This window comes from Chionomys nivalis, chromosome 6 (genome assembly GCF_950005125.1).
Source record: "Chionomys nivalis chromosome 6, mChiNiv1.1, whole genome shotgun sequence".
Taxonomy (NCBI): domain Eukaryota; kingdom Metazoa; phylum Chordata; class Mammalia; order Rodentia; family Cricetidae; genus Chionomys; species Chionomys nivalis.
Window position 1 is genome coordinate 67,235,594 of NC_080091.1, and position 19,543 is coordinate 67,255,136.

The 19,543-nt window shown below is 43.6% G+C and overlaps 1 protein-coding gene across 1 annotated transcript in view; it reads left to right on the forward strand.

Annotated features, from left to right (window-relative positions):
• Nucleotides 1-10,483: 10,483 nt before the first annotated feature.
• The window catches only part of Klb (klotho beta), a 35,713-nt gene continuing 26,653 nt past the window's right edge, over nucleotides 10,484-19,543 (forward strand). The window contains exon 1 of the mRNA XM_057773145.1: nucleotides 10,484-11,329. Within this exon, the coding sequence (XP_057629128.1) occupies nucleotides 10,505-11,329 (825 nt within the window). The 5' untranslated portion in view covers nucleotides 10,484-10,504. The remainder of the gene's footprint in view (nucleotides 11,330-19,543) is intronic.

The following is a 19,543-nucleotide window of genomic DNA, read 5'->3' on the forward strand; positions in this document are numbered from 1 at the left end:
ACTGATATCAGGAGTCTCCAGGAATTGCTCAGTTGAACCCAGAGCTCAGTGATAGAGCTAGGAGCTAACCTGTTTGCTTCCAGGTTCCTCTGCCTCAGCCTTTGGAGAGCTGAAATTACAGGTGGCCCACCGTTCCCACTGGGCATATACATGGGTTTTGGGTTTCTGAACTCTGAGCCACCTCCAGCCTGCCAAGGTTCTTAGGTATGTTAGGTCCCAGTAACCAAAGGCCGAGATGGGAGGATCCCTTGAGTCCTAGAGTTCAAGGGATCTCTAGCATAGCATAGCATAGCATAGCATAGCATAGCATAGCATAGCATAGCATAGCATAGCATAGCATAGCATAGCAATACTTCATTTCCAAAAGATGCAGAGGAAGGAGGAAGAAAGGGAGGAGAAAGAAGAGTGGGAAGGGAGAGCAGGGGATGGAACAATCAGAAATTCTTTGATAAGGCAAGCCTGGAATCCTCATTCATAGTTCAATGGTTTTCAATAAAAAAATTTTGATTTCATAGACATCTTTCCAATCATCTTTACTGACATGCAGCTGAAATAAAATTGAATATATTACACCTCCGTTTATATAGAGCAGTACTCTGCATACCTTTTTTTTAAAACAAAAAGGTCTTTCGGGGTCTGTAATGATGATATATCATGCATGATGATGTGTGTGTACCAGGCATGATGTGTGTGTATCAGGCATGATGTGTGTGTATCAGGCATGATGATATGTGTGTATCAGGCATGATGTGTATCAGGCATGATGATATGTGTGTATCAGGCATGACGATGTGTGTGTATCAGACACAATGATGTGTGTTTATCAGGCATGATGATATGTATGTATCAGGCATGATGTGTATCAGACACGATGATGTGTGTGTATCAGGCATGATGTGTGTGTATCAGGCATGATGATGTGTGTGGATCAGACACGATGATATGTGTGTATCAGGCGTGATGTGTGTGTATCAGACACAATGATGTGCGTGTATCAGGTATGATGATGTGTGTGTATCAGGCATGATGATGTGTGTGTATCAGACACGATGATGTGTGTGTATCAGGCACGACGATATGTGTGTATTATCTCAGCCCTTGCTAGACTTGAGAGTTTGCAACCATCCTGAGATACTTAGATAGCAAGATCCTGTCGCAAAAAGAAAACTTTACAAAAGAGCATAGGCCGGGCAGTGGTGGCGCACGCCTTTAATCCCAGCACTTGGGAGGCAGAGGCAGGCAGATCTCTGTGAGTTCGAGGCCGACCTGGTCTACAAGAGCTAGTTCTGGAACAGGCACCAAAGCTACAGAGAAACCCTGTCTCGAAAAAAAAAAAAATACAAAAGAGCATAGGTTTAGCCGGGCGATGGTGGCGCACGCCTTTAATCCCAGCACTCGGGAGGCAGAGGCAGGCGGATCTCTGTGAGTTCGAGACCAGCCTGGTGTACAGAGCTAGTTCCAGGACAGGCTCCAAAGCCACAGAGAAACCCTGTCTCGAAAAACCAAAAAAAAAAAAAAAGAGCATAGGTTTGAATTACTTAACTCATGAGTCAACTGGACTGGGTCTCACTATATAGCCCTGGTTGCCTTGAAACTCACAGAGATTGAATTCTTGCCTCAGAAACTACCTCTGTCTCCAGGGTTCTGGGATCAAAGGTGTGTGCCACCATGCCCACCACTACAGGTCTGAATTTCAAAGGCCTAACGAAAGGAAGTCTAACAAGGTCTTACACAAAATACACATGAAAAATCTTGCCAGACATGGAGGCAGAGGCAGGTGTGTCTTTGTCAGCTGGAGGCTAGCCTGATCTTCACAGCAAGACTCCACCTCAAAAAAAAAAAAGTTGCAAATGAACACAAATCAGAACTGAATTAATTAATGTATTTCTTTATATTTAAATATTTATTTATGCTGGGCAATGGTGGCACACACCTTTAATCCCAGCACTTGGGAGGCAGAGGCAGGCGGATCTCTGTGAGTTCGAGGCCAACCTCGTCTACAAGAGCTAGTTCCAGGACAGACTTCAAAGCTGCAAAGAAACCCTGTCTCGAAAAAAAAATTATTTATTCAGCAAGTACCAGGACATCCAAGTTGTCTGACCTCCACATATGTGACATGGTACGTGTATGTGCCTCCACATGTGTACACGGTACATTAAAAAAAAAGGCAGACAACAAATATTGACTACTCACAACAAAAGAAACTTAAGATCAATAAAAATATGAAAAGATGTCCAAACTTTTCACTATAATCAGATAAACGCACAAAAATTCAAGATAGAGACATTACCAAACAAAAAGAAGAAAGGGTAGGGAGAAAGGGAGAACACAGTCCCGTGAGGTGGTACATACCTGTAATCTCAGCACTTGGGAGGACGGAGGAAGGAAGGTCAGGAGTTCAAGGTCATTCTCAGCTATCTAGTATATTCAAAGCCAGCCTGGGCTGTATGGAAACCCTGTCTTCCTTACCACGAAAGAAACATCAAGTGTCTATTTAGATCTGTTAAGTCAGTCTCCAAGGGTAGAGATTAAATATGGTAGAAATTAGATAAAATCAAATAAAAATAATTTTCACAATTAAACTTCCAGGTTAGAGAAAGGTGGCTCAGCAGGTAGAAAGCGTTTGCTGGCAAGCCTGACTGCATAGAGTCAATCTCTAGAGCCTCCATGGTGGAAGGAAAAACCAATTCACACAAGATGTCTTCTGACCTTGTGTGAGCTGTGATACACATGTGTGCCCCCACACAGTAAGTAAGTAAATAAACAAATAAATAAACAAATGTACCTTTTTGAGGGGAGGGGAGTTCATGACAATGTTTCTCTGTGTACAGCCCTGGCAGTCCAGAAACTTGCTTTGTAGACCAGGCTGGCCTCAAATTCACAGAGATCTGACTGCCTCTGCTTCCTGAGTGCTGGGATTAAAGATGTGCACCACCACCACCTGGCATAAATGTAATTTTAAAAAAATTACAGATAGTTGTGAGCCACCATGTGGATGCTGAGAATTGAACTCAGGACCTTTGGAAGAGCAGGTAGTTTTCTTACCCACTTAACCATCTCTCATCTCAAAAACAGACTTAAAAATGAGAGCTAAGCAGTTTCCTGCCTCGACAGTCCCAGCTTCCCTAACGAGGCAGGAGGATTGCCTGAGTCTAGGAGTCTAGGGATTTGTGCTCAGTCTGGGCCTCAAAATAGCAGCAGCAGGAACAACAAGAGCAACCATGCATCAACCCCGGATCATGCTAAATTAGAAAGCTAGATGCAAAGTAGAAGTCCCCGTTATCCTGCCGAGATAAAGTTCATGGCGTGCTCAGATTTACAGACACAGAGTAGAGCGATGGTTGCCAGGGGCTGGAAGGATGCGGGGCAGGGATCACTCACTGGATAAAGAGTGGAGCTGGGGATAAAAAGTTTTGGGGGTAGATGTTGGTGTTTTTCTGGCTAGATCTTTATTGAGATTTTATTGAGACTATAGATCAAAGTCCATAGAAAATTGGCTATTTTGTTTTGCTGGGTTTTTGCTTTTGTTTTTGAGATAGAGTCTCATGTGTCCCAGCCTGGCCTCAAACTCACAACATAACACCATCCTCAGTATGCAGTGTTGGAGATCAAACCCAGGGCCTAGAGAGGCAGCAAACACTCTACCAACAGAGCCACATCTCTAGTCCTGGGACTGCAGAAGAAAATCATAATAATTTTTTTAATCCATGTAACTGGTCTACCGCTCCATTTATATAGATCTTGTTAGTATTGTTTTTGGTCTCAGGCTGACCACGTATCTGAGGATGACCTTGAACTCCTGATTCTCCTGCCTCCACCCACCAAGCTCTGGGATTACAGGAATGTACCACCACATCTAGCTTGTCAATTGAGATAGAGGTTCTTGATCAAACTCCCTCCAATTTCTACCTCTGATGCACTGGAATTTCAGGGGGCGGAGCTGCCGTGCCCACCTGGCATTTGCGTGAGTTCTGGGGATCCAAACTCTAGTCCTCACTCCTGCTGCCTATACAGCAAGCACTTAGCTATTGAGCCACCTCCCCAGATTGATATTTTTAAGATTATTTTATTTTAAGACAGAACATTGTGTAATGAAAGCTGGCTTCAAGCACCCTGATTACAGAGAATGGCCTTGGATTTATTATTATTATTTTAAGATTTTTTAAAGTGTATTTTATGTGTATGAATACTCTACCTGCATATACGCCTACTTGCCAGAAGAGGGCATCCGTCCCATTATGGATAGCCTGTAAGCTACCACGTGGCTGCTGGAAACTGAACTCAGGACCTCTGAAAGAGAGGCCAGAGATCTTAATCGCTGAGCCATCTCTCCAGCCTCAGGCCTTTAACTTCTGATTTTCCTGCTTCCACACCACACGTGCTGATGACAGGCATGCACCACCGTTCAGTTAACACTGTGCTGAGACTCGAACCTAGGGCTTCCAGCATGCTAAGCATGCACTCGGTCAACTGAGCTACACCCCCAGCTCGGCTGCCTTCTTTTTAAAAGACGGTGGCTAGTTAGCTTACTTTGTGTACACAGTATGTCTGTGTCCGTGCACATATATGGGAATGCACACATTCTTGTCTCCTCGTGCGGAGAACACCGGAAGGTGGGTGCCCTGCCTGTCACTCTACCTATTCTCTTGTGACAGGACTCGCTAACCCTGGAGCCATCTGGGCCAGGGAGGCTAGCTGGTCAACAGCTCTGTCCCTGCCCATGAGGACATCTGTGTAGAAGAAGGAACGGTCTTTCCTTTCGACCCCAGACTGTGAGAGTTCCGAGGCCCTAGAGAGCACTAGCTTGCACATCTTCTTGAACGGAGTGTTTCTCCAGATCCTGAAAGATATCAGGGCTCGAGAAGCTGCCACACCGGGAGATGGATGTCCTTGCCACCCCGTGGCAATCCTTCCATAGTTCTCTGCTCCCTGGATATTGAATGCTACCTGTGTGTGTTATACAGATATTTAAATGCATTTCTTTATAGTTTGTTTATATTATATAAGCAAAGGATTTTTGTGTGTGGAGAAGAAAATCTGCCACTCAAAACTGGGGCTTACAAAAACGTAGCCATGACAAATTTGAAAACAATAGTAACAATAAAACCCAGGGTCTCAATGTATGGCACTCACTGGACCAGAACTCAATATATAGACCAGGCTGACATAAATCGCCCAGAGATCTGTCTGCCTCTGCCTCAAGTGCTGGGATTAACCACACCAGGCCCCCTGTTGAACTTTCTCTTTGTATATATACTGGGGATTCAAATTCAGGTCCTCAGGCCTGCACAGGAAGTGCTTGTACCCACTAAATCATGTTCCCAAATCCAATCTAACCTTTTCTTTTTTTCTTTTCTTTTTCTTTTTTTTCTTTTTTTTTTTTTTTTGGATTTTTCGAGACAGGGTTTCTCCGTAGCTTTTGGTTCCTGTCCTGGAACTAGCTCTTGTAGACCAGGCTGGCCTCGAACTCACAGAGATCTGCCTGTCTCTGCCTCCCGAGTGCTGGGATTAAAGGCGTGTGCCACCACTGCCTGGCCAATCTAACCTTTTCAATATCAAGTTTTAAGATTTTATTGATGGAGTACAAAAAAGCAATTTATTGGCTTCTCTCTCTATATATATTTTTTAAGATTTATTTATTACGTATACAATATTCTGTCTGTGTATAAGCCTGCAGGTCAGAAGAGGGCACCAGATGTCATTACAGATGGTTGTGAGCCACCATATGGTTGCTGGGAATTGAACTCAGGACCTCTGGGAGAGCAGCCAGTGCTCTTAACCGCTGAACCACCTCTCCAGCCCTCTATATTAACTTCCATTTTACAACTTTACTATAGCTGTTCATTTGTGCCAGGATTTTCAGCTGATTCTTTGGGATTTTCTGTATAAAACAGTCATGATCACCTATAAATTTATATTTTTTTTGTTGCTTCCCAGTGTGTACATTTTGTGGTTGCATTAGGTAGAGATTCTAGCATGGTGCTGAACTGAGAGAAGAGAGTAGGTGTGCAGGTCAGTGGTAGAGCGAGCATTAGGGAAGTCCCAAGGCCAACCATCAGGACTGCACACACTAACAGTGATGAGAACAGACACCTGCTTCTTCCTGCCTTAGTGGGAAAGCATCTGGTTTCTCATCAAGAAACTTTAACCTCACTAAGTTGCACACATATACATCTTGTTTAACCTTACAGATTTTTTTCAGCTGAGTGTGATGGCGCACACCTTTTTCCCCTGCACTCGGGAGACAGAGGCAGGAAGATCTCTGCGAGTTTGAGGCCAGCCTGGTCTACAGGGAGAGTTCCAGGACAACCAAGGCTACACAGAGAAACCCTGTCTCAAAAAAAAAGTTTAGATTTATTTATCCATATTTTATGTGAGCGCATCTGTTTGTCTGGGTGTGTATACATATGCCACACGGGTGCCTTTGGAGGTCAGAAAAAAACCATCAGTCTCCCTGGAACTAGAATTGCGGATGGTTGTCTGCTGCTTGTGAGTGGCTGGGAGCCAAACTCAAATCCTCTTCAAGGACAATGAGTGCTCTTAACTGCTGACCCTTTTACCAGCCTCAGTCAATATATCTTTAAAATAAATAAATAAAATTAAATATATAAAAGAAGGGATATTAAAAATGAGCGGTGGTGATGCACACTTTTAATCCCAGCACTTGGAAAACAGAGGAAAATGGATCTCTGAGTTCAGGGCCAGCCTGGTCTACAGAGCTGGTTCCGGAAAGCCAGGGCTACACAGAGAAACCCTATCTCGAAAAATCGAAAGAAAAAAAAAAGAAAGAAAGAAAGAAAGAAAGAAAGAAAGAAAGAAAGAAAGAAAGAAGGAGAAGAAAGAAGGAGGAGGAGAAGGAAAATTAAACCAGAACTCACCATCCAACCACAAGTTGGTAGAAATTGTGTTTTCTTATAATTTTGTGTTGGTAATGATCTGATTCATTCATAAGTTACACTGTTTTTAACTCAGCTATACACTTCACCTCCAAGACACAGTCAGCCACCGAGCTGAACCTTTGGTTCCACCTTAAGTATTTAAATGTCTCTGCATGGTCCTCAAAAACATTAATGATCCCTTTGGAACACACTGGTCATAGTGGCACGCAGGCTCCTTGGCAAAATCCTGTCTCAGAAAAAGAGAAAAACTGCTCCACCCATGAACTCACAGCAGCAGTGGCTGCCTACGTAAGACCAGCCCAAGAGCCAGGCCTGGCTGCGCACGCCTTCAGTCCTAGCACTCATGATGTAGGCGTGTCCCTGTGAGTGCCTGGCCAGCTTGGTCTGCGTAGTAAGTTCCAGGACGTCCAGTGTTACATAGTGAAACCCTGTCTCAAAAAACAAGCAAAACCAACCTACACAAGATCAAGTCAGTCGATATTTCAGCAGGACAGGGGAGCTATTGACAGCTGATAACTTCTGGGACTGGGTCAGATTTCTTTAAGGGTGTGGCCCTTCCTAGGTTGACCATACTCCAGTGGATGGCCCAACACCCACGAGTATACAGGCAGTACAAATCTGACTCAGTAGTTATCTGGGAATTCAGAGTCAGCATATTCTATATAGTAAGATCTGGGGCAGCCTCTCTCAAACACAAAAGTTGGGAAGGTGTAGGAAGTGGGGATGGATCCAGAAGGAATTAGAGAAAGGGAGGGATGAGAGTAAATATGCCAAAATGCCTTTTATGCATATATGAAATTCTCAAAAAATAATAAAATATTTTTAAAGGAAAAAAATAATTGAGTCATGATTAACTTCAAGAATTATTGCACTGGGGCTGGACAGATGGCTCAATGGTTAAGAGCACTGCCTGCTCTTCCAAAGGTCCTGAGTTCAATTCCCAGCAACCACATGGTGGCTTACAACCATCTGTAATGGGATCTGGTGCCCTCTTCCGGATTGCGGGCATACATGCAGGCAGAACACTGTATCCATAATAAATAAATAATTTTTTTTTTTTTTGGTTTTTCGAGACAGGGTTTCTCTGTGGTTTTGGAGCCTGTCCTGGAACTAGCTCTTGTAGACCAGGCTGGTTTCGAACTCACAGAGATCCGCCTGCCTCTGCCTCCCAAGTGCTGGGATTAAAGGCGTGAGCCACCACCGCCCGGCTAAATAAAATATTTAAAAAAAAGAATTATTGCACCAAAGGGTGATGGCACACACCTTTAATCCCAGCACTTGAGAGGCAGAGACAGGAGGATCTCTATGAGTTCAAGCCTAGCTTCGTCTACAGAGTGAGTTCCAGAACAGCCAGGGCTCCATGGAGAAACACTGTCTCCAAAAACCAAACCAAGCCGGGCAGTGGTGGTGCACGCCTTTAATCCCAGCACTCGGGAGGCAGAGGCAGGTGGATCTCTGTGAGTTCGAGACCAGCCTGGTCTACAAGAGCTAGTTCCAGGACAGGCTCCAAAACCACAGAGAAACCCTGTCTCGAAAAACCAAAAAAAAAAAAAAAAAAACCAAACCAAAACAAGAAACCCCAGACACGATCTAGATAAAGGGAGAATCATGTAGCCAGTGGTGGGGCACACCTGGGAAAACACTGAGGCTGAACTGGGTGTGGGCAGCTTAGTGTGTGTCGAGCTAGAGGGATGTGTGCACACACGGGCTCAAGTGATGATAAGGGAAGCCTGAACCAGGTCAGAGTCGGGCTTTCAACCCTGCCTCTGACTGCCACTTATTGGACTCTTTTCCTTCCACATAAAAATAATGCTTTTTCTCTGGGGAGGCTGAGGCAGACCACATGGATGACAGGCAGGGTCAACCTTGGAGACACAACAAAACCCTGTATGTAAATCGGCACTCAGAGGCCGAGGCAGGAAGAGCTTCAGACATCCCAAGCCAGCCTGGACTACAGAATGAGGACCTGTCTTGGATAGTTTTTTATTTTATTATTTTTTTATTATTATTTATTTATTTATTTATTTTTGTTTTTCGAGACAGGGTTTCTCTGTGGTTTTGGAGCCTGTCCTGGAACTAGCTCTTGTAGACCAGGCTGGTCTCGAACTCACAGAGATCCGCCTGCCTCTGCCTCCCAAGTGCTGGGATTAAAGGCGTGCGCCACCACCACCCGGCGACTTTCTTGCTTTTGAGACAGGGTCTCACTATGTAGCTCTGGCTAGCCTGGAACTCACTGTGGAGTCTGCCTACCTGTGCCTCTCAAGGGTTGAGAAGTGTACCAGTGCACAATTGAGTTCCAGGACAGCCAGGGCTATGAAGTGAGACCCTCTATAAATAAATAAATAAATAAATAAATAAATAATAAAAAAATAATAAAATTAATTTGGGCCACTTCCTTGACCTGGTGATGTAAGCCTGAGGCAGGGGAATTGCCACAAGTTACAGGTCAGCTTGCACTACATATCAAGTTCATAGGTAACAGAGTGAGCCCCTGCTTTAAAATAAGAGTCAAAAGAGGACTAGAGCCATAGGCCCGTGGTGGGGCATTTACTTAGCATGCACATGTCCTGAGTTCAAGCCCTAGTATTGCAAAAAGAAATTCAATTCATATACTCCAACAAATCCTCAAACTCAAATTATCTCCCACATTCAGTGCCACGTAGCCCCGGTGACCTCAAATTCCTTATGTAGCCAAGAATGACCTAGAACTTCTGGTCCTCTTGCCACTACCTCCTAGGGGCACCGACCCTAAAGCACCTACTTGGCTTGGTTTGTAGTTCTTTGAGATGGAGTCTTGCTTTGTAGCCAAAATGGCTTTGAATTATGCAGCTTAGGCAGGCCTTAATAGACTCACAGCAATCCTCCTGCCCCAGTCTCCCAACTTCCAGAGTTACAGGCGTGAGCCAGTGTGCTCAACTAAGTTGTTTGTTTGTTTGTTTGTTTGTTTGTTTGTTTTTGAGACAGGGTTTCTTTGTGTAGCCCTAGCTGTCCTGGAACTAACTATGTACACAAGTCTGGCCTCAAACTCACAGAGATCTGCCTGCCTCTGCCTCCTGAGTGCTGGGATTAAAGGCGTGTGCCACCACCGCCCGGCCTTCAACTAAGTTTTCTTAAAACAGATGACATTTACTAAGATTATTCTTGGGTGTGTATGTTTTTGGTTGAAGTGTGGTAGCCTGCTTTTAATTATTTATTTCCAGCTATTGACTTGTATGTAAAATTGCTTTTCCTAAAATGTGAGATGATAAAATTACCACTCTAAGACTCTAAGAATAGAAAAGTAGATCCCTTATTCAATAAAGTTCAAAACATTCAGAAACGATCTATGTGAGAGGCTGCACAGACAACGCCACCCTTGGGCATCGTTCCCATGGGTTTACTTACCACACTCAAATTAGCGCCGGAGATGCATTCCCATCCATCTCATTTTGCTCATCCCAAGAAGACGATGCGTGTTGCTGACTGCACTGAGGCCACCTCCCTCAAACTGCGTGGCTCTCATGACCCATCCTAAGTCTCCCGGTCCAGGCTAATCATTGACAGGGCTTTACAATCACAGGCTTTTGCTGGAAAGCTGATAAAGACAGTCCAGCAGTTAGTGGCAAATGAAGGCAGGCTGTGCAGCGGGGTCTCCAGGGAATGAATGGATTTTCTTCAGCTCTGATGAAAGAAACATACGCTCTAGGAAAACAATGTCCAACAGGGCACTGCGAAGATCTGTCGTGCTGTCAGCGTTTGTTCTGCTGCGAGCTGTTACCGGATTCTCTGGAGACGGGAGAGCGCTATGGGATAAAAAGCATTATGTGAGTCCGGTCAATGCAAGTCAGCTGTTTCTCTATGACACTTTCCCTAAAAACTTTTTCTGGGGTGTCGGGACTGGAGCATTTCAAGTGGAAGGGAGTCGGCAGACAGACGGGCGAGGACCCTCGATCTGGGATCGTTTCATCTACACGCACCTGAGAGATGTCAACATCACAGCCAAATCCACCGACAGTTACGTGTTTCTGGAAAAAGACTTGTTGGCTCTGGAATTTTTAGGAGTTTCTTTTTATCAGTTCTCAATCTCCTGGCCACGATTGTTCCCCAATGGAACAGTAGCAGCCGTGAACGCAAAAGGTCTCCAGTATTACAACGCGCTTCTGGACTCGCTGATACTCAGGAATATGGAGCCCATCGTTACCTTATACCATTGGGATTTGCCTTTGACACTACAGGAGGAATATGGGGGCTGGAAAAACGCAACTCTGATAGATCTCTTCAATGATTATGCCACATACTGCTTCCAGACCTTCGGGGACCGTGTCAAATACTGGATTACAATTCACAACCCTTACCTCGTTGCTTGGCATGGGTTTGGCACAGGTATGCACGCGCCAGGAGAGAAGGGAAATTTAACAGCTGTCTACACTGTGGGACACAACCTGATCAAGGTACTGTACGCCCGGCTTCTCACAAGAGCTTCTGAGCACAGGTGTGGGGGTTCAAAGAAACACTCTGTTTAAGGGGTAGTCTAGTAAAAATCGGCACCACTAATTTTATGCTAACTCACAAAGTCTGTTCTTGATTTTTATGTTTAAAGTAAGATATGTTTCATCTTCCAAAGCCGGTATTAATATGTTAGCTTAGTTTCTTTCACAGTTGCAACTGAAGGCCATTTTAAAAAATCTATAGATATGTGCTTAAAGTTATAGTGATGGGAGTCTAGCTTTATTCTGTGGGAAAGCAGCAGCTTATGTTTAGAGGTTGGGCTTCTTTTCCTACAACACATCCCGATTCCAGAATAATATCAATGCACAATCATTCTCAGTACGGATTTGTTGCTCCTGTTCTTAGTGGTACTTAGCTACAGTAAAAAGAGAATCGCCAATAGCTCACCTGTGCATATTAAATATGGAAAGTGAAGTGATTTGCAGCCCATGTTTGGCATTATGTGTGCCACGCAGCAAAACAGGTGGGTGGACATGTGTTGGGAGCTAAATGAAAGCAATAATATAAAAAACTGGGAATATTAGACCCTGCTAAGGTATTTAAAACAATGTGTTTCAGAAGTCAGAATTTATGCTGGAAAATGTTCCATGTATTAAAGCAATCATGAAAGCACAGGAGAAATAATAGCTCCTACTGGGTACCACAGGTTATGGGAAGCCCTTCTTTGTGTACCATGTTTGACCCTCATATCAACCATGAAACAGGTCCTCATTTTCACTGTTCCCATCTTAAGGAGACCTGAAGCTCAATGAGATTAAATATCTTAGCCACGATTCAGAATAAAATTCAGCAGCTATAAACCTGAGCTGTATGACTGGCAACATAATTAAATGCTCTTTAAGTCTTTTTTATTAAAGAGTAACCTAGGGACTTCGGAGAGGCACAGCCTCATGGGAGGCTACCATCTGAAATCAGATATAACCTCTTGGATAAATAGTTCACTTGAGAAAAATAAACTACTCTAAATATTGTTATACTTTAAAATGAAAAAAGTTAGCAATAACATTTTGTAATGTGCTAAGGGAAATCATTTGACTCCTAAGGAATCAACATTTCAAATATGTACAAACAGAAAAAATGTCCAAGCACATAAAACATACCCATTTAACCCTCTTTTCTTTGGATTTTCTGAATTTGCATAAACATATATCTTATATATTTAGTCCGATGGTTTCAGTCACATCTTCCCTTGGCGAGAAACAAATTGCATTATGTTTTCAAGGTCATTGCATCCGATGTAACTTTTAAAAAGCTGTATTTGTGTGGTTTCCCCTTTCCTCATCAGCTAGACTTTTTTTTTAAGTTTCTGTTACATTTGTACATGACTGTGTGAGTGTGTGTGTGCACGCGTGTGGTGTGAGAGTGTGTGCTCACACCAATCCCTGTGCACGTGCCACGGTACACCTTGTGGAGGTCAGAGGACAACTTGCCGGAGTCGGTTCTCTCCTCCCACCACGTGGGTCCTGGGGACAAACTCGGGTTGTCAGGCTTGACTACAAGAGCCTTGACCACTGAGCCATCTCAGAAGGTTCCAATTTTAAGTAATCATGTTGTCCCAAGTCACTTCTCTGATGTGCTTATGCTTTCTAAACCACTGGCCTAAATAAATGATCTAAGGAGTCCCTTGAAATCAGCCAGACAGTGAAATGCGCTGCCTAACCCGGTGACCTATTGCACAGAGAGAAGTCTCGTAAGGCTTTGGTAGCCTGAAGTGAACTCGTTCCCCACATCTCCTCTCAGCCTTTTCTTTAACATAAAAGAGATTATTTTGATATTTTGTGCTGCAAGAGTATTTTCCCTTCCTGCTTCTCCTTGTGGCCCAGGAGAAGCACTCTTGAGAGTTACTTTGTAGTTCAAAGCCATTTACTAAGTTAAAGCTAATTTAAAGCTCAAGTGTTATGTGACCCCAGGATACTTTATTCTCTACTTCTCAGAGGTTTTGAAAAACCATACAATAACCGTTAGAGTCACTTTAGCTCTAGAATAATCTCCAAAAGTTTATCTCAATTTGAAATGTCCTAGTTTAGAGGCAACCTGAACTGTCCAGCTCACTACAGACTAAAGAGGAATTTGGGTTTCTGTTTGCTTGGTTTTTTGTTTTTAAGATGAAGCTTCACACAGCCCAGACTAGCCTTGAATTTGTTATATTTATTTTATAACTGGGGATGACTTTGAAATTCTTACCCTTCTGCCCCAGCTCCCGAGCTGTGAATAGAGGTATGGGCCACCATTCCCGGTTGGTGTAGCTGTGGAGATCAAACCTAGGGCTTCGTGCATGCTAGGCAAGCTCCCAACTGACTTAGACTTTGTGTTATTGAAGCTACTTTATGATTCCTTAACGTAAGTCTATACCCCTGGCGTAAATTTCCCACAATCCCACCTGCCAATGGATGTTCTGTTCTGAATTTTTAATAGTGTTTGGAGCAGAATAAGGGTGAGACTTGTCTTATCTATTTTTAAGCATCTAATTAACTCTTGCATGTAATTTTCACAACAGCCTTACGAGGCAGCTATTATCATGCCCATTTGACAGAATAAGATTGGAAATATGTATCAGGTTGTTTCCCTGCATAAAATCATTCAGTGGCTTCCTCAAGCTTTGAGGCTAGGGTCTTCATTTGTCCTTCAAAACACAACCCCTGCCGTCACGTCAGCTCACATCTGGCCACTCTCTCATTCAGCTGCCATGTCACTCTGGGAGCAGCACGACCCATCCTGATGTGTTGTTGGCAGTGGCCAGGTCTGCACCCAGCCCTCCTAGCATGTTCCAGCCAGACAAAATGCCTTTTAGAGCCCTGTTTTTTTCTGTCTAGTGTTTTGGGGAAATTGTTTTAGACCGTTACCCCCTCAGAGGTAACTGTCTCTTCTGTCCTTCTGTGGGCTCACAGCAGCCATGTCATCTGAACCTTTTTTGTTTGTTTTTGCTTTTTGCAGACCAGGCTGGCCTCGAACTCGCAGAGATCTGCCTGTCCCTGCCTCCCAAGTGCTAGGATGTGCCACCATGCGCATTACATTACATGCACCGTGCATTGGTGTGTCTGTATTACAGAGAGTTGTGAGCCGCCATGTGTGGCAGGGGGTGGGAAGAACTGAACCCGGATCTCTGGAAGAGCAGCCAGTGCTCTTAACCACTGAACCATCTCTCCAGCCCCTGATCCTTTCCTTCCTCTTCATTTAGACAGAGTTCCTACAGAGACTTTCTTTGACACTGCTGCTGGTTTTTTTATTTTGCTTGTTTGTTTGTTTGTTTTTTTGTCCGCTTGCTTCTTTGGTTTTGTGTCCTTAGGCCGTGCTTATTTGGTCTGGGAAGGAGCATGGGCTTGGTCCTTGGGCTTGGTGGGAAGTGCTTTTCCCTGTTGAGCCCTCTCACCTGCTCGACTTGCTCACTCTTGGGTTTTATGTTTCCAACATCTAACGCAGAACAGTTGGCACACGTTAGGGTACGGATGTCCAGTGAGTGAATACTTTGGGGTTCTAACTTAATCTTTGTAATCCAGGAGCCATGTATCAAGGATGTAATCAAGTCCATTCTTCCTGCTCCCTTGTGCTGTCACTTATTCCGGACATATCGCAGATATGAGTCTGGCGGTGTATTAGTCAGGATGTGCGCGCTGTAAGTGACAGACCGAATCCAAGTCGGCATTAAGCAAAAAGGAGCAATTTCCTGGCTGACTAAGCAGGGATAATGGATGCTGCAGCTAGAACACCCTCAGAGGGCCCTTTCCTCCCTCCCTCATGTTCGTTCCTTCTGATGTGTGGATGTTGTTTTCTCCTTCATAGAAGAAAGATTTTAGCTGGGTTTGATAGCATGTGCCTTCAATCCTAACGCTCGGGAAACCCTTCTTTGTGAGTCTGAGGCTACCCTGGTCTATGCAGAGTTCCAGGCCAGGTAGGGCAACAGCAAAAACACTGTCACAAAATTCAATATATTTTAAAAAGAGAAAAGAAGATCTCTTACATTCAGTTTTTTGTTTTGGTTTTTGGTGTAGTTTTTTGGTAGGTTTTTTTTGTTTTGTTTTGGTTTGGTTTGGTTGCTTTTGTTTGTTTTGGTTTTGGTTTTTTGAGACAGGGTTTCTCTGTAGCTTTGAAGCCTGTCCTGGGACTAGCTCTTGTAGACCAGGCTGGCCTCAAACTCACAAAGATCCACCTGCCTCTGCCTCCCAACAGTCAGATGAGTGAGGCAATACATGCCCAATGTACCAATCCAAGTACTCAGGGGGTGGAGGCAGGAAGATTTCAAGTTTCAGGCCAGCCTGGGTTACATAGTAAAAATGTCTCGCTGGGTGTGGTGGCATACGCCTTTAACCCCAGCACTTGGGAGGCAGAGGCTGGTAGATCTCTGTGAGTTCGAGGCCAGCCTGGAGTTCCAGGACAGCCAAAGATACACAAAGAAACCCTGTCTCAAAACAAACAAACAAACAAGAATCTATCTCAAAATAAATAAACAAATAAGTAAGTAACTAAATAAATAGGACTAGCAAGACGGCTCAACTGGCAAAGTCACCTGCTGCCAAGTCTGACGACCTGGTGGGAGGAGAGAAGCTCCCATGAGGTCTATGCCATGCACACCCCCAACAGACACACATATACATACATGCCTACAAAATAAATAAGATATAATTTTCAAAATAAATAAGTAAAGTTTCATAGCTAGTTGACCTTCTCAGGTGGTACCCTTCTTTCTTTGATCATCAAAGCTGAAAGAATTCATATTAGTTAGTCAAGACAATAATGGCGTTCATTTTTCATTCTATTCTTAAATTCATAAATATGAATAATAATCTAAGTTTGTAAATTTGCCCCAGAAAGTGGGGCATCTGAGAGCCCCCGAGTACATAGTCTCAAGGTTGGGGTGTGAGTTTGCCAATGAAGCAGTCAGCCATTCCGTTTATTAGTTCACAAAGCACTGCTGGCGTTCATGTTAGCTGTGATCCTTCTGCGGCTTTGAAATGTTATCTTTCATAGACATATGCTGTTGACATAGTGAGGGTTTCTCGACCCCAGAGCTATTGACATTTGGGGCTTGGCAATTTTCTGTTGCGATGGATTATCCTGCGTATTCTACGATGTTCATCAACAGCCCTGGATCTCCCCACCCCTTCTAATTCCTCAGCCTGAACCAGCCCTGCTTCAGGCTTGTGACAGCCCAAGTGTCCCTAGACCATTGCCAAATGTCCCACAGCAGTCAAGAGTCCTTCCCTTTCCTCCACTTCTCAAAAACCAGTGACTTCTATCTATACTGGACAAGCGTTCAGATGAAACATGGCTCAGTCGAAGGGTGGAAAGACGGCTGTGATCTTACAACACAGCTTCCAGGAGATCTTCTCTGGACCTCTAAAATGCACATCTAACTGCAAAGTTAACTCGTTTGCTAGGAAGACACCATCCTTAAAGAAATGTTTTCAGGAGGGGCTGGACAGATGGCTGACAGCACACATTGCTCTTGCAAAGAAGCTGGGCTCAGCGCCTAGCACCCATGACAAGTGACTCTCAATTGCCTGTAACTCCAGCTCTAGGCGAGCCAATGGCCTCTTCCGAACAGTGAGGGCACCTGTGCTCACATGCACTTGCACAAAGACACACAAATACATAGAATTAAAAAAAATAAATCCTAACTAATGGTTTTAAAAGCTGATATAAACCAGATGATGGTGGCACATGCCTTTTATCCCAACACTTGGGAGGCAGGAGCAGGTGGATCTCTGAGTTTGAGGCCAGCCTGGTATACAGAATGAGTTCCAGGATAGCCAGGCTACACACAGAGAAATCCTGTCTCAAAAAACTAAAAAAATACAAAAAGAAAAGAAAATATCACTGAATATGAATACATAAATTTTTTTTTTTTTTTTTTTTGGTTTTTCGAGACAGGGTTTCTCTGTGGTTTTGGAGTCTGTCCTGGAACTAGCTCTGTAGACCAGGCTGGTCTCGAACTCACAGAGATCCGCCTGCCTCTGCCTCCCGAGTGCTGGGATTAAAGGCGTGTGCCACCATCGCCTGGCTTGAATACATAAATTTTACACAGCATTTTAGCGTGCATTTACTTCTTTAACCAAACATGTTATGCCATTTTATTTTATTTTTTTATTTTTTTTGCTTTTTCGAGACAGGGTTTCTCTGTGGTTTTGGAGCCTGTCCTGGAACTAGCTCTTGTAGACCAGGCTGGTCTCGAACTCCCAGAGATTCGCCTTGTTATGCCATTTTAAAATATGCCACAAAAATGCTTTCTCTTACTCAAGTAAAATAATTTAAATGATGTGTGTTGTTTATTAGTTAGGAAATGCCAGTGTTTGCATTTGCATTATTGACTAAACGCAGGATTTAACGCATAAACTAATGTCTGGTCCTTTCATCCGCATTTAAATTATTGATAATTTAGTCCACTAATATTTTGTTTTTAAATTTACTTTTCTTTCTTTTTGTTTTTTGTTTTGTTTCGCTTTACTTTTTGTTTTTGTTTTGTTTGTTTGTTTTTGTTTTTGAGGCAGCTCTTCTCTGTAGCTTTGGAGTCCATCCTAGAACTCGCTCTGTAGACCAGGCTGGCCTTGAACTCAGAGATCTGCCTGCCTCTGCCTCCTGAATGCTGGCATTACAGGCTTGCGCCACCACTGCCTGGCTTACATTATTTTTAATTTTTAAAATTTATTGTGTATGCTAGACATGGTAGCACACACCCTTAATTTCAGCACTTGAGAGACAAAGTTAGATGGTTCTTTGTGAGTTCAGAACCAGTCACATCTACTTAGTGATACCCAGGACAGCTAGAGCTACGTAGAGAGACCTTGTCTCCAAAAAAAAAAAAAAAGAAGAAGAAGGGCTGGAGAGATGACTCAGTAGTTAAGAGCACTGGTTGTTCTTCCAGGGACCTGAGTTCAATTCCCAGTACCCATGTGGCAGCTCACAACAGTCTTTAATTCCGGAACCTGACACCCATGACAAAATACCAATGTGCATAAAATAAAAATAAATTAGTTTAAAAATATTAAGTGGTCAGTCTGGACTACAAGACACTGACTTGAAAAAAGAAAAAAATTGTACTGTGTGTGTGTGTTGGGGATGGGGCTGCTCACGTGCAGTGACTCAAGTGTAAACGTCAGTGGTCCACTAGGAGAATTAGTTTTCTCCTGCTCTGTGGTTCTCTAGATCCAACTCACACCACGAGCCTTCACAACAAGCCCTTTCCCCCACTGAGTTAGCTCACTGACCCTGAATTTATTGTAAACGAACTTTGTGCTACAGTCTTCAGTAACATGGTTTTCTATCAAACACAACCTATGTCAACACTTTTTTGTATGCCACACAAATGCTGACATGCTTTCTGACATTCCTTAGGGATTTAAGGGATTGCTTCACACTGTGAAAGAGGCGTCAGGGCACGAGATGTTGGGAAACTCCACTCTAGGTCAAGCCCTCACAAGCTTATCCTGAGCTTGGGATAAGTCTATTTTTTCTCCTTGTTTTCCACCTCTTTGAGGACTTTGTCCAACCATTTCTTTGCATCATTAGTTGGAGAAGCTCACATAACGCTGGGCAAATGTTAGGTATATGGCAAAGAAATAAATAGACCTTTTTAAAATCATTTTCTTAGCCGGGCAGTGGTGGCGCACGCCTTTAATCCCAGCACTTGGGAGGCAGAGGCAGGCGGATCTCTGTGAGTTCGAGACCAGCCTGATCTACAAGAGCTAGTTCCAGGACAGGCTCCAAAACCACAGAGAAACCCTGTCTCGAAAAACCAAAAAAAAAAAAAAAAAAAAAAAAAAAAAGTAAAATCATTTTCTTTTTCAAATTTTTAAAATTTTTTTATTTTTATTTTGTTTTAGGGTTGAGACAGGGGGTTCTGTTTGTTTTGTTTTTTGTTTTTTGGTGGGTTTTTTTGTATTTTGTTTTTTGGCTTTTCAAGACAGGATCTAGCTCTTGTAGACCAGGCTGGCCTCGAACTCACAGATATCAACCTGCCTGAGTGCTGGGATTAAAGGCGTGTGCCACCACCGCCCAGCTGAGACAAGTTTTATCATGTGGCCTTGGCTATGAGGAACTCACTTTGTAGAGCAGACCAGCCTTGAAATCACAGAGACCAACTGCCTCTGCCTCCCCAGTGCTTGAGTTAAAGACAAGCACCACCATGCCATAAGCTTTTTATTTGTATGTGTGGTGGGATA